This window comes from Scyliorhinus canicula, chromosome 22 (assembly GCF_902713615.1).
Source record: "Scyliorhinus canicula chromosome 22, sScyCan1.1, whole genome shotgun sequence".
NCBI classification, from domain to species: Eukaryota; Metazoa; Chordata; class Chondrichthyes; order Carcharhiniformes; family Scyliorhinidae; genus Scyliorhinus; species Scyliorhinus canicula.
This window is the reverse complement of record NC_052167.1, coordinates 27,526,529-27,553,780: the sequence shown is the minus strand read 5'-3', so window position 1 is coordinate 27,553,780 and position 27,252 is coordinate 27,526,529. Positions and strand designations below refer to the sequence as shown.

The following is a 27,252-nucleotide window of genomic DNA, read 5'->3' as shown; positions in this document are numbered from 1 at the left end:
CCACATACACTGACTCTCACTGGGAGACAGTTCCCCACACACTGACTCTCACTGGGGTATGGGTCCCACACACTGACTCTCACTGGGGTACGGGTCCCACACACACTGACTCTCACTGGGGTACGGGTCCCACACACACTGACTCTCACTGGGGTACGGGTCCCACACACACTGACTCTCACTGGGGTACGGGTCCCACACACACTGACTCTCACTGGGGTACGGGTCCCACACACACTGACTCTCACTGGGGTATGGGTCCCACACACACTGACTCTCACTGGGGTATGGGTCCCACACACACTGACTCTCACTGGGGTACAGTTCCACACACATCTGACTCTCACTGGGATACAGATCCACACACACTGACTCTCACTAGTGTGCAGGAGTCCACCGCTTGCCTTCAACAGAAGCAGAATCTGTTTATACTTTGCCTACATACACCTGCCTCCAAAAGGTCTCCGCCTTGCCACTCCTCACCATGCATGTTTCTGCATGCGGTCTTGTCTTTTTGGTGTTTGGGGTCAGCCTCGTTTGGTGTTGGAACCTTGAAACCCAAGTGCATGATGGCGGAAGCACAGCGACACGACGTTTATTTCACTGACCTTTTTGCATCAGAAGACAGACGAGTACATCGATGGGGACCCAGCGAATGTTTTCACACCCAGTAACACCATGGGCTACAGTAACGAGCAGGCGCACAACGATTACCATTCGAATCATCAAGAGGACCGGGCAGCCAGAGATGTAAGTGGAGCCTGCATTTGCGTGACCTTTGGGTGCACTTGATGCTTTTATGTTTTATTAAACCGCTTCATCATTCTCCCATGATCCTTGTGGTTTACGTCCCCATTGACCTGTGACTCGTGCCCTGGGTATACGATCGTTTGAACGTCGCTTCTCAATGGGTGAGGAAGGCAGTTTATTGTGGCCTTCGTCAGGTTTGGCGGGCATGGCGCAGAACTGCCTCAACTTAGCCGTCTCCTTCGCGGTGAAGGACTTCTCCGCGTCCGCCTCGCTGATAGTTTAGCTGCCACTACTTGAGGACATTGTAAGAGGATCTTTGTGAGATTCAATGGCTGTTATGGATGGAGAATCCAGGCATGGTCTTTGACCCACTCTCACAAACTACAGTGGAGCCTTGGTGATGTTTCTCTTCCGCCTTGCATTCCCAGCCCTTGCCCAAGCGGGAAAACCTTGTGCATGAAACCATTTTTATGCTATTAACGTCCCGGGGTGTCTGGCAGAGAGGGGTGGAGCGGTTTGGTGCGATGGCCGAATGCGTGTTTGGCGAGGCTGGGTTTTGTCAATGGGGAGGGTGAAGGGTTTAGGGTCTGGGGGAGGGTGAAGGGTTTGGGGTCTGGTGGAGGGTGAAGGGTTTGGGCTCTGGGGAGGTTGAAGGGTTTAGGGTCTGGGGGAGGGTTTGGGGTCTGGGGGAGGGTGAAGGGTTTAGGGTCTGGGGGAGGGTGAAGGGTTTAGGGTTTAGGGTCTGGGGGAGGTTGAAGGGTTTAGGGTCTGGGGGAGGGTTTGGGGTCTGGGGGAGGGTGAAGGGTTTAGGGTCTGGGGGAGGGTGAAGGGTTTAGGGTTTAGGGTCTGGGGGAGGGTGAAGGGTTTAGGGTCTGGGGAGGGTGAAGGGTCTGGGGGAGGGTGAAGGGTCTGGGGGAGGGTTTAGGATCTGGGGGAGGGTTTAGGGTCTGGGGGAGGGTTTAGGATCTGGGGGAGGGTTTGGGGTCTGGGGGAGGGTTTGGGGTCTGGGGGAGGGTTTAGGGTCTGGGGAGGGTTTGGGGCCTGGGGAGGGTTTAGGGTCTGGGGGAGGGTTTAGGGTCTGGGGGAGGGTGAAGGGTTTAGGGTCTGGGGGAGGGTTCGGGGTCTGGGGGAGGGTTTAGGGCCTGGGGGAGGGTGAGGGGTTTAGGTTCTGGGGGAGGGTTTAGGGTCTGGGGGAGGGTGAGGGGTTTAGGGTCTGGGGGAGGGTTTGGGGTCTGGGGGAGGGTGAAGGGTTTAGGGTCACAGGGAGTGTGGGGTTTAGGGTCTGGGGAGGGTGAAGGGTCTGGGGGAGGGTGAAGGGTTTAGGGTCACAGGGAGTGTGGGGTTTAGGGTCTGGGGGAGGGTGAAGGGTTTAGGGTCTGGGGGAGGGTTTGGGGTCTGGGGGAGGGTGGTTTCGGGTCTGGGGGAGGATGAAGGGTTTAGGGTCTGGGGGAGGGTGAAGGGTCTGGGGGAGGGTTTAGGATCTGGGGGAGGGTTTAGGGTCTGGGGGAGGGTTTAGGATCTGGGGGAGGGTTTGGGGTCTGGGGGAGGGTTTGGGGTCTGGGGGAGGGTGAAGGGTCTGGGGAGGGTTTGGGGCCTGGGGAGGGTTTAGGGTCTGGGGGAGGGTTTAGGGTCTGGGGGAGGGTGAAGGGTTTAGGGTCTGGGGGAGGGTTCGGGGTCTGGGGGAGGGTTTAGGGCCTGGGGGAGGGTGAGGGGTTTAGGGTCTGGGGGAGGGTTTGGGGTCTGGGGGAGGGTGAAGGGTTTAGGGTCTGGGGGAGGGTGAAGGGTTTAGGGTCACAGGGAGTGTGGGGTTTAGGGTCTGGGGAGGGTGAAGGGTCTGGGGGAGGGTTTAGAGTCTGGGGGAGGGTTTGGGGTCTGGGGGAGGGTTTGGGGTCTGGGGGAGGGTGAAAGGTTTAGGGTCTGGGGGAGGGTTTAGGGTCTGGGGGAGGGTTTAGGGTCTGGGGGAGGGTTTAGGGTCTGGGGGAGGGTTTAGGGTCTGGGGGAGGGTGAAGGGTCTGGGGGAGGGTGAAGGGTTTAGGGTCTGGGGGAGGGTTTAGGGTCTGGGGGAGGGATTAGGGTCTGGGGGAGGGTTTAGGGTATGGGGAGGGTGAAGGGTTTAGGGTCTGGGGGAGAATTTAGGGTCTGGGGGAGGGTGAAGGGTTTGGGGTCTGGGGGAGGGTTTGGGGTCTGGGGGAGGGTCTGGGGGAGGGTGAAGGGTTTAGGGTCTGGGGGAGGGTTTGGGGTCTGGGGGAGGGTGAAGGGTTTAGGGTCTGGGGGAGGGTTTAGGGTCTGGGGGAGGGTGAAGGGTTTAGGGTCTGGGGGAGGGTTTAGGGTCGGGGAGGGTGAAGGGTTTAGGGTCTGGGGGAGGGTGAAGGGTTTAGGGTCTGGGGGAGGGTGAAGGGTTTAGGGTCTGGGGGAGGATGAAGGGTTTGGGGTCTGGGGGAGGGTGAAGGGTTTGGGGTCTGGGGGAGGGTGAAGGGTTTAGGGTCTGGGGGAGGGTTTGGGGTCTGGGGGAGGGTGAAGGGTTTGGGGTCTGGGGGAGGGTGAAGGGTTTGGGGTCTGGGGGAGGGTGGTTTTGGGTCTGGGGGAGGGAGCGGAGGGAGGTTTGGATTCTCCCAACGTTCCGCCGCTGATAGCCAACCCGCGGGAGGGTCGGTGGATGGGCAGACCATCCGTACGATGTAGATTGGGTTACAGAGGAGAGTAATCTGGTTATTAAATCCCAAATGGGCTCGCCACACCGCCATGCGGATGATGATTAAACAGTACACCAGGGGAGGGTGGAGAAATGTGGAGGCCAGTAGCAGACTGGTGGGTGATGAGCGGTGGAGATTCAGGCCGAGAGAAGATACAGGTGAGGGAGTTTTGCATGTTAATGGTGGATTTCCTGGGCGAGAGAGGGTGGTGGATGAGGCTGGTGAGCCACAGCTTGGCTCACTGTTTCGACGATGCTGGGCGAGAGGTGGGGGCCTATTTTAACTGGACCCGGAAAGGTGACATTGAATTAGCTCGGTGCGGCTGGAATAAAAGGCAGGGCCAAAAGTACCCCCTCGACACGAGGAGCAGCCCATCAATAAAACACTCTTGCAGATAATCCAATTAAACTCCTGGTCAAAGTTATGGTAAGTCCTTGAGGTTGGGCAAGAATGGTAAGAAATTCCTGGGTTTGGAAAGCAATTTCAGTAGAAGATCCTTTGAGCTCCAATTTACCAGAATTATTTCGCCATGAGAGAATTATTTCCCAGGTGTTGAATTCTTATAACCGCAACTCGCTGCCTTCACAGTCGTGCGAGCGGAGACGGCCAATGGTTTTCAAAGGAATTTGGATGGGAAGGTGAGGTCAATAAACATCTCGGGCTTGAGGGATAGAGAGGGGGCTGGCGGGCAAAACTCCAGAATTGTTGAATTTCAGATCATCGTAACAATTTCGACTCCCCTTCAGTATCAATTGTCGGTGAGCGTTTGAGATGTGACTGAGAGGCAATGCTTCAACAACGTGTCCAGTGATATCCAAGTTCTGCACTCCGAGGCGATGGTAAATTGGTTCATTTCTGCCGACGGGTGAGGTGCCGAGAGTGAGATCAATCTCGGGTGGTATTGGCAACACCTGCGATTGGCACCCCGCCCCATTGATTCTCTGCATCGAGGCTGCCCATTTCCCTGCCCTCGTGTCCCTGTCCTGAGCCGCCACGCCAGATTAAAGTCCCCGGTCTAGGCTGTCCGGTCGGTGCAAACTAGATGGGCCGAATAGCCTTTTTCTGCACCTGTCGGGATTCTCTGATCTGACACTATCTCAGAACTTCTAAATCAGATCCCATTCCCTGTGGACACATGGATTCCTCAATGATCCAGTGGATTCAGCTCGGCTCTGAGCACGCAGCAAAGGCCGGATTGAGCGAATGCGTTGTGCATTGCGACAGGGCTTCTGTGCTGCGTATATCCTGAGGCTGGAGAGCGAACAAAATTCTAAACCGGGTTAGCGATTTGACCCCCCCCCCCCCACACCATTGCAAATCCCACAAAAATATCGACCCAGGTGGCATTGAAGGGCACGCTTAACACTCCCCCTAGAGGCAGCGAGTGGTCATTGGCCGTCTCTCGATGGTCAACCCCTGATGATCGGCTGAAAGGAAACATATTGTCTTGTTCTCCATGGGGGTGTTTTCCCACGTGGTACAGGAGGTGCGACAAAGGACAAAGCTTGGACAGAAAGCCGCAGAACCAAACAAACGGATTGGATCATTTTATGGGGAGGGGGGGGGGGGAGGAGTACTGTGGGATGACGTTTGGCTCAGTCCTGGGATGGGAACCCTCCTCGTCTCGTATGTTTCCACACTGGCAACGAAGCAGAGCACAGCCGGTTTTGAACTGATGGACGTGGGCCTGTCACAACCCAGTGAGGTTGGTTGGTGTTTGTGAGGTGGGTGCGTCCGGGACGTCCTGTTTGCGAGGGGGTGTCAGAGCGGGCTTGTCTTGGGCGTGCTGCTCGAGGCGGTGCCTTGCAATGTGTTCCATTATCGTGTTGAATAAAATAAAATGGCAGGTGCCTGAGGTCGGTAATGAAACCAGCCACGTTGTCAGGTTGAGGATTCCCAGTCTCTCCTTTGCTGTCCCTCTCTGCGTTAAGCTTCTCGATGTTGTCGTCTCAATGAAGAGTTGAAGAGATCTTCTGCAATGCATTATAAGGTCTCGAGAAGTTGGGACTCAAAGTTCCTGATGGAAGACTTGCAGCTCGAGTCTATAACATGTGATGTGATGCAGACCCTGAGAGGGATTGTGATCTTTTTAATTTCCATGGCTGATCGTTCCGGGCAGTTTTCCCACATTGACTTCTTCCATTTGCTTTCTGGAATGTGTTGAGTCATGCTGGAACTTGGTTTCCTGGGCGCAAACGACCCGCAGAAATCCCGCCCAGTGGCTGTGTGACCTGGACACCCAAGTATAGCGAGAATAGCCAATCGAGGAGGTTCTAACAGCTGAACCCAAACATTTCTCAGCAGCAGGAGTCAATTGGTGAGGGGTCATTGGCCATCTCTCGATGGTCAACCCCTGATGATTAGCTGAAAGGTGTTGCGTCATGGCGCCTTCCCACGTGTCACAGGAGGCGCGACACAAAAGGTCAAAGCTTGGACAGAAAAATGCAGCATCAAACAAACGGATTGGATTGAGTGGGGGGGGGGGCTGTATGCTTTCTTTTTTCCCTTTCCCTTCTTAACCTCTGGGCGCAGAGAGCAGGAATCCCAGAACAGGTTTGTATTAGGCTATTAAATCTGAGCGGATCTCTCCAACATCAATGTGGGCCCTCTGACAATTATTAGGCTCGGAGCCTCTGTGCGAACAGAATACTGCCTTTCTCCTGTATTCACAGTAGCTCTGAAATATAACTGTCTTTCCAAACATCTCGTATTCCAGAATGTCTGTCTTTGTTTCGTTCACTGCTTCGCACCCCCCCCCCCCCCCCCCCCCCCCACCCCCACCCTCCCCCACGTTATGCATTTACCCTCGCTCTCTCTGTCCATTTGGCCAGGATGTATGTCAGGGACTGTGAACAACGCACTTGACTCCACTGAACATCACTGATGTAAACTTGAATGATACACCCTTTCCTTCGATTGAGAAAGTATCTATCTAAAATTATAATAAGTTGTTTTGCAAATTTTTAAGTGATTGGCTCACTTTGCGTTTCAGAAACCAGTGTCCGCACCAAACAGGACAGGTACAGCACGGGGTTAGATAGAGAGTAAAGCTCCCTCTACACTGTCCCCATCAAACACTCACAGGATTGGTACTGCACGGGGTTAGATACAGAGTAAAGCTCCCTCTACACTGTCCCCATCAAACACTCCCAGGACAGGTACAGCACGGGGTTAGATACAGAGTAAAGCTCCCTCTACACTGTCCCCATCAAACACTCCCAGGACAGGTACTGCACGGGGTTACATACAAAGTAAAGCTCCCTCTACACTGTCCCCATCAAACACTCCCAGGACCGGTACAGCACAGCATTAGATACAGAGTAAAGCTCCCTCTACACTGTCCCCATCAAACACTCACAGGACAGGTACAGCATGGGGTTAGATACAGAGTAAAGCTCCCTCTACACTGTCCCAATCAAAAACTGGACTAAGAAAATGTGTTTTTTATATATTAACAAAGAAACTGCAGATGCCATTGGCCAATTCTGACCTGTGTTTGGAATCAAGTGCCTGTGTTGGGAGTTTTGTCCATTCCACTCCCGCCCCTGTGGTCCTTGACATACATCGTGCTGTTCTGCAAGCTTCACTCAACTTTCTTCTTTTCCTCCACTCGCATGCTGTGACCTCCTCTTCAGAAACGGGACATTAGTCCGGAAGAAATAGATTTAAAGAATGAACCTTGGTATAAGTTCTTCTCGGAACTGGAGTTCGGCAAGCCGGTAAGTCAGCTAAGGCTGAGTGAAACGTCAGCTGAGTGTTCGTCCATCATTGTTGCAATTGTTGGAATAATTTCACCAGAGGGTGAGCTTCAGACACAGAACTGAGTCCTTTTGTCTGTTTAATATCAGAGGTAATGACTTATTCAGTTACTTGGTGTCTTCTGCGCCAGTCCCTGCCAAGATAAGAGATGCTGGCAAGAGTTGGCCTCAGTACCCCGGGGGTAGCGTAGTGGAGCGTGCCCGCGTGTGGATATGAGGGGAGTGCAGGATTGGGCTCCAAGACAGTTACCCTCTGTGGACAGCCGGTTCTCTGCCATTATCCAGGCCTTGTCTTCACCAGAGATCACTTGGGGCGATGGGTTTTGTCACCTACTCGATCCCTGACCTCCAAACTGCAGAGTTCCAGTTCCATCAGAGAATGGGAGATGCTGACAGCTTTGGGATTTATCTCCACACGTGTTCATTGGAACTGAGTGTTTAAATGTTGAGCTCCCCGCCTCTCACTCTGTCTCTCACCTCGACAAACGCAGCCCCATTACTATCCTCCCTCCTCGCTCTCCTCTTCTCCAAATCTACCCTCTCCTCTGGCCTCTCCCATACTCACACCTGCCTTTGTCCCTTTTTGCATCCTTCACCCCATCATCTCCCTCTCTCCCCTTCACCCCGTCCTCTACCTCTCTCACTCATAGAATCAGAGAATTTACAGTGCAGAAGGAGGCCATTCGGCCCATTGAGTCTGCACTGGCCCTTGAAAAGAGCGCCTTACCCAACCCCTCCACCTCCACCCTATCCCCATAACCCATGAACCCTACCTAACCTTTTGGACACTCAGGGCAATTTATCACGGCCAATCTACCTAACCCGCACATCTTTGGACTGTGGGAGGAAACCGGAGCACCTGGAGGAAACCCACGCAGGCACGGGGAGAACGTGCAGACTCCACACAGACAGTCACCCGAGGTTGGAATCGAACCTGGGACCCTGGAGCTGTGAAGCAACTGTGCTAACCACCGTGCCATCCACTCCCTCTCTCTGTCCCTCCTCTCCCTCTCTAAATAACCTAACGCTCCATCATCTCTGCCCTCTCCCACTTACCCCCCTTTATCCCTCTCTGTTCTCTTCCCCTTCTCTTGTCTGCGTACCAATCATCACTTCAATTCTCCCCCCCACGTCTCTTCCCCCCCACATCTCTCCCCCCCCCCCACGTCTCTTCCCCCCACGTCTCTTCCCCCCCCCCACCACATCTCTTTCCCCCCCCACCACATCTCTTTCCCCCCCCCCAATGTTTCTTTCCCCCCCCCCATGTGTCTCTCTTCCCCCCCAGCCCCCCCCCCCCCATGTGTGTCTCTTTGCATGCGGTGAGGGGTTGGGGAGGGGGGGGGGGGGGGGGGGGCTTAATTCTCTTTGTAGTGCCCAAGAACCTAATCCTCCATTTCTGGTGTTTGGGTGCATCGCTTTATATTTGGTGAAGTCTCCCAGGGGTGGTGTTGACACCCTGGGGGTTATTGCTGAGGCGTCCCCATCAGGGAATCTCACCATCCACCCCTGAAACTGCGCCAACACTGTGGCAAATCGGGAGCCAGTGCCGGCTCCAACCTCGGAGTGGCGGTGGGCACAGTCTTGCCCTGCTGGGCACTGCGGCCACGTGCAGTGTAGGATCAGCCTGGGTTTAGAAAATGCCCAGTGCATTCCTTGAACCAGCTGTTGACCCGAAATCCCTCTGAATGACCAGAGAGGGCCTGTCCTGTTGTGGACAGTGTTTTTCCAGGGATGACCTCTCTGCAAAGGCCCCAACTTACTAAAAGTAAATAAAGTCTCCACAGCCCCAGATGACCATAGGTTGCTTTCCCCTCTAAGGGGGGGGGGAGAGCTGACCTCAGGCGAGGGGCGAGGTTGAGAAGGCTTCATGAATAACCTCAGCCGGTACGGGAATTGAACCCACGCTGCTGGTCTCGCTCCGTGTCATGAATCAGCCGTGCTACCAACTGAGCTAAAGCGGCTCCCAGTTTATTAACTTCAATCTGAAGGGTTTCAACCAGAGACAAGACTTTATTGGGCCCAGTGCTTTCAGGCATGAGTTCGAACATCTAAAGTCCATTTTGAAGAGCGGGATGTATCCTTGGAGGAGGTGGGAGGGGGGGGGGGGGGGGGGGGGGGGGGACCGTTTCGCTACCTGGGTCTGTGGGGAAGGTGCTTGACGATCAGGGTCAGAGATGGGGAGGGAGGAGGACGTACATCCAAGGCTTGTCATTAGCTATGAGGAGCGGTTGAATAAACCCAGTTTGTTCTCTCTGGAACGACGGAGGTTGAGGGGCGACCTGATAGAGGTCTACAAAATTATGTAGACAGAGTGGATAGTCAGAGGCTTTTCCCCAGGGTAGAGGGGTCAATTACTAGGGGGCATAGGTTTAAGGTGCAAGGGGCAAGGTTTAGAGTAGATGTACGAGGCAAGTTTTCTTACACAGAGGGTAGTGGGTGCCTGGAACTCGCTGCCGGAGGAGGTGGTGGAAGCAGGGACGATAGTGACATTTAAGGGGCATCTTGATAAATACATGAATAGGATGGGAATCGAGGGATACGGACCCAGGAAGTGTAGAAGATTTTAGTTTAGACGGGCAGCATGGTCGGCACGGGCTTGGAGGGCCGAAGGGCCTGTTCCTGTGCTTGTTTGTTCTTTGTGTGCTGTTGGGCTACACTCCGTATACTTGATATCTTTGATAGAAGCAGGAGGAGGCCAATCGGCCCTTCGAGGACAGGGGATAACAGTGTGCATCCGAACAGAATCGAGCCTGAGGTGTGACTGAAATATCCTGTGTGTGTAATGGTCTATTTCTGTTGTCCTGCAATGCAATCCTGGAAATCAGCCATTCATTATCCGTGTGGTAGGCGCTGGAATTCATTCCCAATCCCATTGGACCAATCAGTCCCTGGGCCCTTGGCATCACACAGCACCAGTTTGAAAAATAATTAATTCAAACATTTCTGTTGGGCAAGATATTGATAAAGGCGGCACTGAGAGATCGTTACAGTGAAAGTGCTCATGACTGACCTTGTCAGGTGTAAGCTTTCCTCTCTGCTGTTAGCAAGCTGTTTGCCAGTGTAGATTATTCTTTTTTAAAAAATTTCTTTCTTGCCTGTTCTGGGTCGACCTCCAAATGAAGTGGGAACGAGGAGGTCAGAATCCATTGTCAGGATGCCATCTTAATCCTCCCTGTGGCTTCTTGACCCCTCTGACCTCCGCCCTGCGCGCTCGACGCCATGCCTCCAACCAACCCGAAACATTGCTGTAGTTTAAACGTTAAATCTCGTGATGCAAGAAAGGACACCTTTCCTCCACCCGCCCCCCCCAGTGCGAGGCACAGAGCTGAACTTGGCAGGGTTACTGGTCTCCGGAATACGGAGGGGTGGGATATTGGGCAGTAAAACCATTGTCTAATGTTTCCTGCTGGACAGTGTGTGCGAGTGGCGTGTGTACAGATGGCGGCTCAGTGGTTAGCCTCACGGCGCCAGGGACCCGGGTTCCATTCCGGCCTGGGGTGACTGTCTGTGGAGTTTGCACGTTCTCCCCGTGTCTGCGTGGGTTTCCTCCGGGTGCTGCGGTTTCCTCCCACAGTCCAAAGATGTGCGGGTTAGATGGTGGTTACGAGGATAGGGCGGGGGCAGTAGGCCTGGGTATGGTGCTCTTTCAGAGGATCGCTGCAGAATGGATGGGCTGAATGGCCTCCTTCTGCACTGTCGGGACGTGTCGGGTCGCTTGGGTGTGATGCCCGCTGTGGCCAAATAGCTCGCGGGGTTCGCAAGTTGAAAACCAGAATGAAAATGTCGGGACCGCGCATGGCGGGAATCTGACTTTGTGCTTTGAAGTGAGCCGGGTGCGAGGTACTCGGCCGAGGTGGCACGATGGGTGTTAGCTCAGGCGGGCACTGTGGTACCACCAAATGTGTTGCCACCGTCTACCTCGCTGGCGGCTGCCACGGGTCCCCATCCTCATCCCAATGTCAGGAAGCTATTCCTCTCTCTCTCCCTCTCTCTCTGTTTCACTTCTTCATTTCCTCCTTTGCTCTCCATCAGCCTCCAAAAAAGATTTGGGATTACACGCCGGGAGAGTGCTCTATCCTTTCTGTGGAGGATGGAAAGGTAACTGGTGAGGTTGTTTCTCTGGTGTGTTGTGTGACCATCCGTTTGCCCGAATGCTTCAACCCAATCAGCTTCTGAGAGAGGACAGCCTCAGCCCCTGTTCCGTGAGGTGACTATTCCCAGGGTGCTAATCCTGTCCTCTTCTCCGAGGCTGGCTGACCCTGCCTTTCCCGATTTTCATTTCAGACTTCCAGCCTTTATTTCCTTTCTAACATTTGCGTTCGGCATGGCCTCCCTGATCCTCCAACCCTTTGCGGAATGATTCGGTACTGATTGAATGCTTTGGTATAAAATCGCTGTGGCCATGTGCATGTTGCATCCCTCCCCTTTGCATATCGATCGCGAAGGCAGCCCTTGCAAAATGGCGTCCACAGCAATCAAATGTTCATCCTAATTTCTCCCCCGTGCTTTTGTGTCTTCGCTCAGCTTCGTTCCCTGAACCCTCTCAGAGGTCTGACTAAGCAGAAGAGACAGCTAGCACCGTAAGATTAAGGAGCAGAATTAGCCCATCGAGCCTGCTCTGCTATTCGATCGTGGCTGTTATGTTTCTCATCCCCCATTCTCCCGCCTGGTTGCAGAGGTGGGTGGATTGAAGCTGCTGGTTGTAACCCTGGGGGAGATTGGGAAGCCAGAATGGACGGGGCCCAGGGAGAGAAAGGCCAAAATCAAAATGGTGCCAGGGAAAGATGGAGTATATTAAAGGACATGAATAGGTGAAGAAGGAATAATGCACTGTGGCTGAGTCACAGGTGATATTGATGACATTGCTACTAGTGGGAATGGGGGTGTGTGGGGAGAGGGTCGGTGCAGACTCGATGGGCTGAATGGCCTCTATCTGTGCTGTAGGGATTCCATAGTATTCTTCTCGGGTGAAAGAAAGGTTGAGGTGAGATCGGTGGTATCTGAGGCAGGGGCCCAACTCCTCCCTTAATGGGGAAATCTTAAACTAGAGGCCATTGGTACACAATAAGCTATCTCCTATTGAAGATTGATATGAGGAGGAATTTCTCCAATGAGAAGATCGTTAGTCTATCGAATTCTCTTCCCTGGGGAGCAGGGGAGGTTGGGTCATTGAATATTTTCAAAGCTGGAGGAGAATGGTTTGATCTGCAGGAGGGTGAAGAGTTATGGGGGGTAGGTGGAACAATCCAATCAGCCACAATCTTATTGAACGGTGGAGCAGGCTCGAGGGACCGAATGGGCTACTCCTATTTATTAACGTTCTGATTGTCTTGCCCACTGGGAAGGTGTAAAATGATCACAAATGATCCGATTAAGGACAGTAGCGGGAGATTGTGTATTGAGTCTGAAGAGATAGGAGAGGTCTTGAACAAGTATTTTTCTTCAGTATTTTTCTTCAGTATTTACAAACGAGAGGGGCCATCTTGTTGGAGAGGACAGCGTGAAGCAGACTGATAAGCTCGAGGAGATACTTGTCACGAAGGAAGATGTGTTGCGTGTTTTGAAAAACTTGAGGATAGACAAGTAAGAGTCGGAGAGACCCCCGATCACCCACGCTTGATGTGGAGTGGTGCCCCCTTAAGCTATCAGCCCCTGGCAATAGACTCCTGTTCCGGGAAATACTAACTATGGAAACAGATGAAAGTCTGCCTTGGGAAGAGAACGGGAATGGTGAATTCCTACGTGGTCACAACTTTCTGCCTCACAACACTGGGGGTGTACCTCCAGCACATGCAGTGCAGTGTTTGAAGGTGTCCCTAACACCCACAACACCCTGAAGTAACGATTGCATCCCCAGAACGAATATTTAAAAAGAAACTGTGACGCCCTCACAGTCGAGTAGCTTGCTGATGTTCACCATTTAGACCGCCACGTGAAGAATAGCGGCAGCATCAGTGTGGTGAATGTATTACGGCAACCATTCGCCATTCTATAACATTACATTAGATTAGAACCACTGTCCACTTCAACTCTCTGTGTCGTGTGAATTGATGGTCGCATCAATTTAATCAGCTAGAACTGTGCCTGCCTGCGACTGTTCTGTACTGAGAGCGTCTGCAGGCAGCAGATCTATATACCTCCCCCGAGGGGGCGGAGCCCACAAGGGCACCAACATGATACAATGCAATGTAATACAGTGGTGAATGGTTGCTGTAATACATTCACCACAATCAGCAAGGTACAACTGCCCAGCACCTTCCCGGAATAGAATCTCCTGTGTTCAGGAATGTTCGACCTGAGCCTTGTGGAAGTGTGGGAATTCATCTACACTGAACATGGGCTGCCGGGTTGGACGTGCCAAGATGAACTAAATAAAATGACGGGTGAGTGGAGATCCCTGTAACGTGAGTGCCATTAAAACGGGAATTCTCTATTACTTCCCTTAAATTATTGTTGGTCCCCACAGGTAGCAGCTTATTATTGTGCTTACATGCCTCCCCGAGTGGGTCTGTGTTGATTTGTGTTTATGAATGTTTGTTTACATCTCAAACGTCAAACAATTAAAACCCACAAACGTTTTGTTTTACACTGAGGACGTTCAGCTGGGATCTGCCAATGTGGGCGCTTGCCTTTCTCATCTAACACTCCGGAATGTCTCCCTTTTGGCCTCTAGCTTTTCCTTGTGTCCATTTGCAGTCACTGAACCCCTCCACCCGACCCATTTCTTTGTCTTCCCTCCTCTCCGATTAGGAAAAGCTGGAGAGAGACCTGTATCTCTACCAGGCTGAGCTAGACACAGATTTAGAACAAATGGAGAAGATGTTTAGGAGCCAGGAACCCCGGCTCTGCGAGGTACTTTCTACTTTCCCACTCAATTGCATGCATTAACCCTTCTGTTCCCCCCCCCCCCCCCCCCACAAACACACAGCATGGGGGCTGTGGGGAATCCCATGTTGCAAGATTAACAAGCTTGTAATCGATTGATCAGCAGCATGTAATGAGCCAAGCTTGGAGTTGGTCATCCACCGCCTGTACCTTTTGGGGAGCATGTTTTTTTTTTCACCCCCTACCCACCCACCCAAATTAAAATATGGTGCAATGTGTTTGTTTTGATGAGTGGCAGTTTGGCCAGCACGTCCTGAAATGGATATTGCTTTAGCTGCACAAGCAGGAATTGGCTGCAAATCTCTTGTTGGCTGCATTTCAGGGATGAGTTTGGCTGTCAGCCCCTGGTCCAGTTTCCAGACGAGTTCCTGTATGGCAGAGGTGGTTTTTGCACAGTCGTGTGTGTGCGTGTGTGTATCTGTGTGTGTGTGTGTGTGCGTGCATGCATGCCGAGATTTATTTTTCCCCTTGACTGCTTCCTGTTGTTGATATCACTGTGGGTCGGTCCCAGTCACAATCCTTCCCATCCACGAAGCGGGAACACTATTACTCCAGCTGACTGTCAGCTGGGACTCGGGAGAGCGGAGTAGGGTGTCGAGATGGAGCTGCAGATGGTAACACTCTCTCTCTCTCTCTCTGTTATTTCCCCCTCTGCTGCCCAGCCCTCCCCATGCCTCTTGTCCAAGTTGACCGTGATCAAGGCATCGCACATTTAGTGTCAGCCTGCCAGGATCAGTCCTGGGCAGCGGCAGCTGTTGGGAGAGCTTGTTGTTTTTTTTTGCAATGCTTTCCCTGGGCCTCGGCTACCCAAATGGCAAATTGCTTTGGTAACAAAAGAGCCAGGTCTTGGATGAGTCCTGTGAAAGGGCAGAGGGAGGGGGTGGGGGGTGCAGTGTGGGTCCTGCATTTTGAGAAGGCACAGACAGTGTGATAGTCTACAATTCCAGCAGCATTTCTCCCCCTATGAGGAGCAGAACTCCACCTTTATTTTTTGGGGGAAAAAAAACAAATCGAAGGATGGGTGCTATATTAAGATGGGGATAAGTTTGTCAAGAGCAGGGATTAGTTGGAATACGTCTCCCCCCCCCCCCCCCCCCCACCCCATCCCCTCTGCCTTTTAGCCCATTCCAAACAATGATTCAGTGTCGAACAAAAGAGCAGAAGCCAAGCAAGAGGCAGTGGCAGCAAAGCTGTCTGTTGTTCAATCTGTCACAGCTCCCCCCTCACCCACCCCATCACCCACCCCTGAAGGGGCTCATTCAACCAAAACCAGAGAGAGGGAGAGAGCCTGCGAGGGGTTTATTTAATGTGAGCGAGCTGGAAGGCAGCAGGTTGGGAAGCGACTCTGCTCCCTGGGTCCAGCCAACAAAGTTCACTCCCCATCAGAGCTCCCCATCCCCCCCCCCTCCCCCCCCTCCCTCCCTCACTCCCTCCCTCCTTTTTATTATCCGTCACCTCTCCGTGTTGCGGCTATCTTGGATTTGTCAATAACCCTGGTTGTTGTTCTTCTTTCAGAGGGCAGCACTGGATTCTTCCCTGGAAATCCCATCCGATCGCTCAAATTAGTAAGTAAACCGTTATTCAGCCAGCACATTAATTCTGCAGTTTTTTTTTCAGTCTTGTCTCTCCGTTCATGCCTTGAAATCTGTGTTGTACCATTCAGCTTTTTAAAAAAATGTCCAATTTAAGGGCAATTTAGCGTGGCCAATCCACTTGCCCTGCGCATCTCTTTTTGGGTTGGGGGGGTGAAACCCACGCAGACACGGGGGGAAATTTATGGGCGGCATGGAAGCACAGTGGTTAGCACTGTTGCTTCACAGCGCCAGCGACCCGGGTTTGATTCCTGGCTTGGGCCACTGCCTGTGCGGAGTCTGCACGTTCTCCCCCGCGTCTGTGTGGGTTTCCTCCGGGTGCTCCGGTTTCCTCCCGCAAGTCCCGAAAGACGTGCTTGTTTGGTGAATTGGACATTCTGAATTCTCCCTCTGTGTACCCGAACAGGCGCCGGAATGTGGCGACTAGGGGCTTTTCACAGAACCTCATTGCAGGGTTAATGTATGCCTACTTGTGACAGTGAAGATTCTTATATTATTATTATTATTATTATGTGCAAACTCCACACGGACAGTGACCCGGGATTGAACCGGGTCCTCGGCGCCGTGAGGCAACAGTGCTAACCATTGCGCCCTAGTGCCGCCTCCTGTTTAGTTTTAATTGCACCCCAACTATAAATATTAGGAGAGGCGGCTGGATGTTTGGTTAGAGATGTCCCCCCCCCTCCACCCCCATCACTTACTGCTGGGAATAGAATTGGAGAAAGAGGGTATTTGTGTCTCTTTATAAGGCCAGAGTCATTCTGCGTTGTATTTCAAATGGTTGCGAATTTGCAGAAAGATTGGAAGGGGAGCCTCTGAGATGCCAGCAAGCAAAAGTTGGCAAATTCGTGAAGATTTTCTGGAGAATTTGCACGTGCTGGATTGCCAATTGTCTTCCTCCGTGGTGCAATTAAATGATGCACTCTCAGCCCCCCCACCACCCCCTGCAAGAACTGCCCCTCTTTTCGATGACCTGCTTTCTCTCAGGGGATTATGTCTCTGTCAGGCTGCTGAGTTGAACCGTGACAATCTCGAGCTCTTTCCTGTGGTGTTTAGGAGCTGTTTATTTCTGCTGGAATCTTTAAGGATAACAGATAGTCAGGGTGGGACACGTCGTAACAGTGCTGTTGTTCTGTGGTACACCGAAAGGCTTTGGAAATTAGAAGTACAAAGGGACTTCGGAGTCCTGGATCAGGATTCTCTGAAGGTTAACGTGCAGGTTCAGTCGGCAGTTAGGAAGGCAAATGCAATGTTCGCATTCATGTCGAGAGGGCTAGAATACAAGACCAAGGATGTACTTCCAAGGCTGCATAAGGCCCCATTTGGAGTATTGTGAGCAGTTTTGGGCTCCGTATCTAAGGAATCATAGAATTTACAGTGCAGAAGGAGGCCACTCGGCCCATCAAGTCCGCACTGGCTCTTGGAAAGAGCACCCTACCCAAGGTCAACACCTCCACCCCATCCCCATAACCCAGCAACCCCACCCAACACTAAGGGCAATTTTGAACACTAAGGGCAATTTATCATGGCCAATCCCCCTAACCTGCACATCCTTGGACTGTGGGAGGAAACCGGAGCACCCGGAGGAAACCCACGCAGACACGGGGGGGATGTGCAGACTCCGCACAGACAGTGACCCAAGGCAGAATCGAACCTGGGACCCTGGAGCTGTGAAGTGATTGTGCGATCCACAATGCTACCATGCTGCCCAAAGGAAGGATGTGCTGGCCTTGGGAAGGGTCCAGAAGAGGTTCCCTGGAATGAACAGCTTGCCATATGAGGAGCACTTGAGGATTCTGGGTCTGTACTCAATGGAGTTTAGAAAGATGAGGGGGGAACCTTATTGAAACTTCCAGGGCACTGACGTGGAGAGGATATTTCCACTACTAGGAGAAACTAGAACCAAAGGGAATAATCTCAGACTAAAGGGACGATCCTTTGAAACTGAGATGAGGAAGAATTTCTTCAGCCAAAGGGTAGTGAATCTGTGGAACTCTTTGCCGCAGAAGGCTGTAGAGGCCAAATCGCTAAGTGTCTATAAGACAAAGATAGATAGGTTCTTGATTAATAAGAAGATCGGGGGTTATGCAGAGAAGGCAATTGAATGGTGATGAGAAAAATATCAGCCATGATTGAATGGCGGAGCAGACTCGATGGGCCGAGTGGCCTAATTCTGCTCCTATGTTTTATGGGACAGTACACTGGCCGAAACCGGGCCTGCTAAGAGCCTGCGTGAATCCATTTGTAAATCAGGTCAATTGGTGCTGGGAGCAGAGAATAGTGGAGTAAATATTGTCCTGCGCATTATCCGCTTTGCGACATTTTATTACATTAACGGGTCTGTATAAAAGTAAGTTGTTGTTGAAGGCCCCAGGCCTGACTCCCAGGCTGCACCAGCGGAGCAATACTGCTACATTTACCTGTGAGATTAAATATGATCCAGAGAAAATGAAATCAGCTAGGGGTTCCATTCTTGATTCTTAACCAAATTAGACTCGAGCTAGATAAGGACAGGTGTCTTGTATTACCTAACAATAGGCAGAATTCACGGCCAATCGGTCGAACAGACCCATGCTGGGGGCTTATGCTGCACACCGGCCTCCTTTAAGCTTTATCCACTCCATGGCACGCCGACATTAAAGGGCTGACCTGAACTTGGGGCGGAACAGCAAACTCAGGGGCAACACCAGCCGGAGAGAGAGAGAGACAAAGTAAGATTAGAGCGAGAGGGAGTGCGGGGTAGAGTGTTGTCAGGCGTAAGACCACAAGGCCAGAAGAGATAGAAGCAGAAGTAGGCCATTTGGCCCATCGGGTCTGCTCCGCCATTCAATGAGATCATGGCTGATCTGATGTGATAATCCCCAACTCCACTTTCCCGCCTTGTCCTCCAAACCCTTGAATCCCGTCCTGACTAAAAATGTGTGTTTATGTTATCGATCCCAGTGAACATTGGATTAGGGAACTTAGTGGCAATGTCTGTAATTCCTATTATCTTTTTGCAATTAAGTCAATGATTGCTTTCTCTCTCACTTCCATATGTTTTGCACTCTTTCTATTTTTGTATCTCCTTTCATCTGTCCCCTTATATATGTGCGCAAGTGCGTGCGGGTGCATATATGATTATACCTCTATCTCGCTGTGCATGCGCGCGCTGCAGAGGGTGTGTGTGCGCGCACGCGGGGGTGCATGTGCGCACGTACATGGGAAGGAGTCCTGTTGGCCCAATGATCTGATGCTAGCTCTGGAGCTCTCTCCTCATGTCCCAATTCCTGTATCCTTTTATATTCTTCCTCTTCAGATATTTATCCAATTCTCTTTTTAAATGAAATTAAATGAAAATCGTTTATTGTCACAAGTAGGCTTCAAATTAAGTTACTGTGAAAAGCCCCTAGTCGCCACATTCCGGTCCCTGTTCAGGCTGGTACGGGAATTGAACCGTGCTGCTGGCCTGCCTTGGTCTGCTTTAAAAGCCAGCGATTTAGCCCAGTGTGCTAAACCAGCCCCCAAATGTTACAGTCCTTACTTCAATCGTCACTTCTTACCATGCGCACCTTGGCATGGAAAGAAACAGTTAAGGCCCGCATTCCTTTTGTAACATAGCCAGTGCAAAAGAGAAAATAATTAAAGTTATCTGCTTAATTGCCCACATCCTGTCAAAGCTCTCCACTGGGGCCTACATCTGTCAGCAGCCTGCGCTTGAGATTAGCTTCTTTCCTCTCCTTTTCTTCTGATTAGCTTCTCTCAGCTCCATGTTAGAAGCACCCAGCATTAACTAACGGGCTTTTATTTTAAACGTTGGTCGTTTTACTCCTGTAATATCTAGCAACCTGCAGATTTGAGTATAGCTGAGCCACCGCTTCGAATTGAAGTGTAGAATTCATAAATTTGGGCCGAGAGGGAAATAAGTGAATTGGACCAAGTTGGGGGAAGGGTAGCAAGGAGGCTGATAAGAGGGTGAAGTGAGGGGACAGTGGTGTGAGGTACATGGAGAAGGAGGGGATAGGGGGGATCACGGGGTGAGAGAGGGCAGTTGGGGAAGAAGGTGAGGAGAGACGGAAATCACTCGAAAGAAGGCAGAGGGGAGGGGTTGGGAGGTGGAATAGGATTTGGGGTGGCGGTGGGGGGGGGGGGTGCTTTAAAAGGGAATGTGTAAATGAGTAAGTAGCCAGGATGTAAACCATGTGACCTTCAGACATCGTTCAGAAGAACTTTCGGTTTAGCTAGCAGCATGTGATGTGAAGGAGTTGCAGCTGTCCATCTTTCTTACCAATAGCTGTTAAATCTTTATAGTAAATCGGTCTGCTGAGCCATCCTCTACAGCATCTTCAAATAAACTGAACCTACATTTAGTTTACCAATACTGTGTGAGATTGACAAGTTTGTAATCAGCAAACATAGAAAGGCATGATGGTGAGGAGTGAAAGAAGAAAAATGAAATGAAATGAAAATCGCTTATTGTTACGAGTAGGCTTCAATGAAGTTACTGTGAAAAGCCCCTAGTCGCCACATTCCGGCGCCTGTCCGGGGAGGCTGGTATGGGAATCGAACCGTGCTGCTGGCCTGCTTGGTCTGCTTTAAAAGCCAGCGATTAGCCTTGTGAGCTAAACCAGCCCCAGAACCAGAAGGGTAGCCGTTATATACTTTTCATGATCTCGGGCTGTCTGAGCCTTTTACAGTTGATAAAGTGGCTTTGAAAGGCAATCTCTATGTGATGTAGGAAATGGAGGCGGGCAACCCGAGATAGATGGTAAGGAAGAGAATATAGGGGAGACGGGGGGAGGATGGAGGGAACTTGAATATAGAGGACAATAAAGGAATTGGCGCAGATGAGTTGAAATGTTCAGTGGGAGTAGCTGGGCAGCGGGTTGAGATCATTGGCTTTTGGTCACCCGAGGATGGAACCTTCCACCTCTCTGCCCTCCCTCCTCTCTCCACTCATCTTCCATCTTCCCATTTACGTTTCCTCTCTGGTGTCCCATCCGCGTTCTCCATCCCCACTCCCCTGACCCAACTTGACCTTTAACCTCACTGTCAACAACTTACGTACAACATCCGGGGGAGGGGGGGGGGGGTGGGGGGGGGGGTAGGTGGGTAGATGGACAACCTCAAAAGCAATGTGACTATTCTTTACTTTGCAGACTAAACTCTTGAGAGTTGAGACTAAATGAAATGTTAGTCATGTGATTGGAATTGCTTACGGTTCCAGCCTGGTCCAGGATAGCTGTGTGGACCTCTGTCAAACTGTGCTGTCACCCTCCTCTTTGGAAAATAAAACATGCGGTCAGTCAAAGGCTTTCAGACCTGGGATGGTTCACTATTTCTACAAGTTAATCATCTGCAAATGGTTTTCTTCCATTCAAGTTTGGCTGACCAGCTTTTAGGCCACTATTGTAAAGCCGCTGGGAACCTTAAATCCTTTCTGGCTTCCAGTGGTTTCGATCAGGCTGTGGGCTTATTGTTGTGATGGAGAGACGGTATTGTTGTGATGGAGAGACGGTATTGTTGTGATGGAGAGACGGTATTGTTGTGATGGAGAGACGGTATTGTTGTGATGGAGACGGTATTTTTGTGATGGAGAGACGGTATTGTCGTCCCTTGTCAGATCTTTCTACCCCTGAGCGCTTAGCAATCTGGGTGGACTCTCTGACAACAGAAAGCACGCATGAACTGAGAGAATGGGAAACTTGACAGCACAGGCAATTGGTTGATCCAGCCTTCATGGAAGGACTGTCCAGTTACCCTCACTCGCTAGTTCTTTCCTCATTTTTTTTGAGGGGTGTAGAGAGAAGCTGGGCGGGGTTCCTCAGCTGTGTGTTCTCAGCGGCTCGCCTTTCGCTGGTGCCGGCTTTCTATACTCCCACTGCTCGTCAATGGGATTTTCCAATGAAAGCACTCCACGCGAGCGGGTCCACGCGGGCGCACTGCCGGCAGGAACAGGGAATCCCAACGGCCGGAGAATTCGGGGCACTATCTCCTTCGGGATGCATAACAAAGGGCACCATCGTCACTTGGTAGTATCGAACTTGTGTTGCTGAAAAGGAAGACATGTCGAAGCTTTTCATCTTGGACCCGTCAGGATAACTCACAAGAATGCCAATTTTAAAAGGATCAACAGTTTATACTGCATGAACGGAGAGTTCTGATTGGTTAACAAATATACTCTGATCAAGGCACTGTCCTGGGGAATGAATCAGGGAATGACTGTCTCCTTAGGTCTCATTCAGTTCATAGAATTTTTTTTTTAGAATTTACAGTGCAGAAGGAGGCCATTCTGCCCATCGAGTCTGCACCGGCCCTTACAAAGAGCAACCCACTCATGCCCACGTACCTACCCTATCCCTGCAACCCCCACTGAGCCTTTTTGGAGACTAAGGGCAACTTAGCATGGCCAATCCACCTAACCCGCACATCTTTAGACTGTGGGAGGAAACGGGAGCCCCCGGACGAAACCCACACACACACGGGGAGGACATGCAGACTCCGCACAGTGACCCAGCCGGGAATTGAACCTGGGACCCTGGAGCTGTGAAGCAATTGTGCTAACCACTGTGCTACCGTGCTGCAAAAAAAGGTGCAATATATGGACAGGCTCCTTCTATCTGCAAAGCACATGTAAGTGAGCCAAACTGTCAGCCTGACTGACAATCGTTAATTAGCCAATTCGTGGCACATTCAGGATTGTTCAACAAGTTCTGCCCAATCGCAGAATCACACCTAAAGTCTGAAACAATGTTTCGAGTTTTGCAAGTACGGCCTACCAGAACTGACATCACATCGGCATTGAAATTCATAGACCACGTTACTCATTTGCGTGGTGGGCAGAATGTCTTTTTGGCGTGACAACAGCATCCTGTTCGTGGAGAATACCACTTGTGTTGTGATTGCATTGTAACAATGTGGAAATAGCCCCCCCCCCCCCCCCCCGTGTTTACGAGGTTGTTGATGAGGCCCTCCTTGGAGAACATGGAACTGTGGGAATCCCAACATATATATTGACCAGTAAAGATAATGTAGGGTACAGAGCAGTAGAGAACCCATTGACAGATTTATCAGCTACCATATCATTGAAAACCTGAGCAACCGGTGAAGCTAGCCACTTCACACTGCTACTGTGAAATTGCAACATGGGAGGTATTTACTGCTAACAGGGTGCTGCTGGCAAAGCAAAAAGGCTTTCAGCCTATCGCTAAAATGAGTGATGTGCTGTATGGTTATTCATTTTGGTACGAATAACAGCAAAAGGGATTATTATTTAAATGATAAAATATTAAAACATGCTGCTGTGCAGAGAGGCCTGGGTGTGCTAGTGCATGAGTCACAGAAAGTTGGTTTACAGGTGCAACAAGTGATTAAGAAGGCAAATGGAGTTTTGTCCTTCATTGCTAGAGGGATGTTTAACACTAGGGAGGTTATGCTGAAATTGCATAAGGTGTTAGTGAGGCCACACCTGGAGAATTGTGTTCAGTTTTGGTCTCCTTACCTGAGAAAGGACGTACTGGCGCTGGAGGGTGTGTAGAGGAGATTCACTAGGTTATTCCCAGAGTTGAGGGGGTTGGATTACGAGGAGAGGTTGAGTAGACTGGGACTGTACTCGTTGGAATTTAGAAGGATGTGGGGGGATCTTATAGAAACATATAAAATTCTGAACGGAGTAGATAGGATAGATGCGGGCAGGTTGTTTCCACTGGCGGGTGAAAGCAGAACAAAGCCCCAAAATAAGGGGAAGTAGATTTAGGACTGAGTTTAGGAGGAACTTCTTCACCCAAAGGGTTGTGAATCTATGGAATTCCTTGCCCAGTGAAGCAGTTGAGGCTCCTTCATTAAATATTTTTAAGATAAAGATAGATAGTTTTTTGAAGAATAAAGGGATTAAGGGTTATGGATTCGGGCCGGAAAGTGGAACTGAGTCCACAAAAGATCAGCCATGATCTCATTGAATGGCAGAGCAGGCTCGAGGGGCCAGATGGCCTACTCCTGCTCCTAGTTCTTATATGAATTTCGATGACAGTGTGATGCCAGCTATGTAGGTCATACATCCCAAAGATTGATGGGTCATATCAAGCAGCACATCTCTTGGGCTGTTCTCAACAGCCAAGGTACTGACGCACTAACAAAATTCAAAACATAGGCCAGGACCTTCTGAGGCCCACCCCAGCCCTCCAACCCCGGGTGGCCTTTTCCATGATGAATGCGGCGAGTCATTGGCGGCGGGATATTCCAGCCCCACTGAAGACTATAGCCGTTTGCGTGGCGTGCCCATCCCCGCCACCGGGGAAGGTGTCAACGTGGTCAGGACTGGAAGTTCCTGCTGATGGGAGGGACTGGAGAATGCTGCCCATAGCCTCCAATATTAGAAGTGATTCTGCAATTGGGCTGCGGTTAAACAATCCTGACTGTGCTGAGAATTACTCTGGCAACCAATTTAATATCATCAATCGGGCTCACAGTGTGGCTCACTTCCTCGTGCTAGCATCTGAAACTATTCAGCGGGCCCTGTCCTTTGCAGACAGAAGGAGCATGTCCAGTTTGGAAATCAACCATCACTTGACCAACCAGAGTCAACCTGCCTGGTTTTAATCTAAACAAATACTTGGCAGTTAACTGTTCCCTGGTGCGTTCTCCATGGCAATGCCTCTTTGAACTCTCTGCACATGCAGTATAAATTGTTGTTCCGTTTACAGTCGTCATTCCTGCAAATGTGCCCTGGTGAGTGCAAGTCGAAAAGCTTCGACAGCATGTCTCTTTTTTTTTAAGCAAAAGGCACTTTTTCAAGAAAAGGATATTGGAAATCTGGGCCTCTTGCGCACTAGTCTGTGCATGCTGGGGGGTGGGGGGGGGGGTGCATAGGAGAGGTCAACGGAAGTTTTCAAGACTAAAATTGCTAGAACTTTGGGCAAGATTTTCAAGGAGCCTGGAGCAACGGTGGTGTAATCATAGAACGTATGGCAGGGAGACAGGCCCTTTGGCCCAAACCTGTCCATGCCAACCAAAAAGCCCATCTAAGCTAACCCCATTTGCCTGTATTTGGCCCCTAACCCTTTAAACCTCCATGTATCTGTCCAAATGCTTTTTACATGTTGTCAATGTCTCTGCCTCAACCACTTCCTCCGGCAGCGCATTCCACATACCTACCACCCTCTGTGTAAAAAAAAAAAAAAAAAAAAAGTTGCTCCTCAGGTTCCCCTTAATTTTTTCCCCTTTTAGCTTAAACCTATGCCCTCTAGTTCTCGATTCCCCAACCCTGGGAAAAAGACGGAGTGCATTCACCCTATCCTTGCCTCTCATGGTCTTGTACACCTCTATATGATCACTCCTCAGTCTCCTACGCTCCAAAAGTCCCAGCCTGCCCAATCCCTCCCTGTAACTCAGTCCCTTGAACCCTGGCAACATCCCTGTAAATCTCTTCCGCACTCTCTCCAGTTTAACAACATCTTTCCTATAGCAAGGCGACCCAAAACTGACCACAATACTCCAGGTGCGGCCTCACCAACGCCCTGTACAACTGCAACATAACCTCCCAGCTTCTATATTCAATGCCCTGACTGATGAAGGCCAGCAGGCTAAAAGCCCTCTTCACTGCCCTATCCAGGCATAGAACAGTACAGCGCAGAACAGGCCCTTCGGCCCTCGATGTTGTGCTGAGATAGGACTCCCTTGTGATGTGAAAGGACATTGTGTTTTTCACAACCTGTTTTTCAAAGGTGAAGTGAAATACTTGGCGAGACGAGGGCAGATATAAATTATTATGCTGCTTTACTTCATGGGCAAGTAAATGAATTGAGTCAGTCTGAGCGAAGTTCAATTGTGTGACTTATAGATTTCATAGAATTTACAGTGCAGAAGGAGGCCTTTTGGCCCATCAAGTCTGCACCGGCTCTTGGAAAGAGCACCCTACCGAAGGTCAACACCTCCACCCTATCCCCATAACCCAGTAACCCCACCCAACACTAAGGGCAATTTGGGACACTAAGGGCAATTTATCACGGCCAATCCACCTAACCTGCACATTTTTGGACTGTGGGAGGAAACCGGAGCACCCGGAGGAAACCCACGCAGACACGGGGAGGATGTGCAGACTCTGCACAGACAGAGACCCAAGCCGGAATCGAACCTGGTACCCTGTGAAGCGATTGTGCTATCCACAATGCTACCATGCTTCTTCCTCAAAAAATGGAAAAAACATTAACAATAAAATAATAACCTTTATAATAAACTTTATTAGTGTGACAAGTAGGCTTACATTAACACTGCAATGAAGTTACGTGAAAAGCCCCTAGTCGCTACATCCCAGTTCGGGTATGAGGAGGGAGAATTCAGAATGTCCAAATCTACTTGTGACTCCACCTTTAGAGAACCGTGTTGAGATTGAGATCAGCCATGGCCTAACTGAGGAGGGGGTGGTGGACTGGGCCCGAAGGACTGAATGTCTGGCCTACATGAGGCAGCACGGTAGCACAGTTGCTTCACAGCTCCAGGGTCCCAGGTTCAATTCCTGCTTGGGTCACTGTCTGTGACGTGTCTGCACGTTCTCTGCCTGGGTTTCCTCCGGGAGCTCCGGTTTCCTCCCACAAGTCCCGAAAGACGTGCTGTTAGGTGAATTGGACGTTCTGAATTCTTCCTCTGTGACCCGAACAGGCGCCGGAGTGTGGCGACTCGGGGCTTTCCACAATAACTTCATTGCAGTGTTAATGTCAGCCTACTCGTGACAATAAAGATTATTATTATTATGTGGCCTACTTCCATTTGTAAAATGGTGACCTCTGGGCTTGTGATGTAGGTGGAGACAGACACTGCGAGGGAGCCGTGTTGCTTCCCCCCGTCAGTTCCAGAGACACACTGCCTGTCGCAGGAACTCTGTTTTCCAGGATTTATCTCTATTGGAGCGACATAAAAGATGTAGTGCAGATATTTCAAAATCAAAGGAGAAGCAGCTCGAGACTGAGATGAAGAGAATTTATTTTTACCCCGAGGGTTTGAATCTTTGGAATTCCCTCTCCCAAAATAATGTGGAAGCTCAGTCACGGAGTGTGTTTTGAAGCAGAGATTGATAGATTTCTAAATCTCAATGACATAGAGGGATGTGGGAGATAGTGTGGGGAGAAATGCACTGAAGTGGACGATCAGACGAGCAGGCTCAATGGGCTGAATGGCCTACTCCTGTTCCTATGATCCGACGCCTTAATTCCTGTCCACTGTTTTTGAGCAAAGATGATCCCTATCGCTATGAGGTGATGCATTTTGGAAGGTCTAATTCAAGTGATAAATATACAGTAAATGGCGGAACCCTGAAGAGCATTGAAAGGCAGAGGGATCTGGGTGTACAGGTCCACAGGTCACTGAAAGGGGCAACACAGGTGGAGAAGGTGGTCAAGAAGGCATACGGCATGCTTGCCTTCATCGGCCGGGGCATTGAGTATAAAAATTGGCAAGTCATGTTGCAGCTGTATAGAACCTTAGTTAGGCCACACTTGGAGTATAGTGTTCAATTCTAGTCGCCGCACTACCAGAAGGATGTGGAGGCTTTGCAGAGGGTGCAGTAGAGATTTACCAGGATGTTGCCTGGTATGGAGGGCA

At 50.7% G+C, this 27,252-nt stretch overlaps 1 protein-coding gene across 30 annotated transcripts in view; it reads left to right on the top strand.

The window, feature by feature from the left end:
• Window positions 1-27,252, top strand: part of LOC119956189 (sorbin and SH3 domain-containing protein 1-like) — a 108,037-nt gene that overhangs the window by 27,189 nt on the left and 53,596 nt on the right. For 10 of the 30 annotated variants that reach the window (XM_038783163.1, XM_038783154.1, XM_038783155.1 and 7 more), the window contains 5 exons: window positions 622-750; window positions 7,079-7,162; window positions 11,234-11,299; window positions 13,952-14,053; window positions 15,602-15,651. In XM_038783163.1, coding sequence (XP_038639091.1) covers window positions 622-750; window positions 7,079-7,162; window positions 11,234-11,299; window positions 13,952-14,053; window positions 15,602-15,651 — 431 coding nt within the window. The remainder of the gene's footprint in view (window positions 1-621; window positions 751-7,078; window positions 7,163-11,233; window positions 11,300-13,951; window positions 14,054-15,601; window positions 15,652-27,252) is intronic. The other 20 variants (XM_038783176.1, XM_038783169.1, XM_038783175.1 and 17 more) reach the window with 11 other exon arrangements.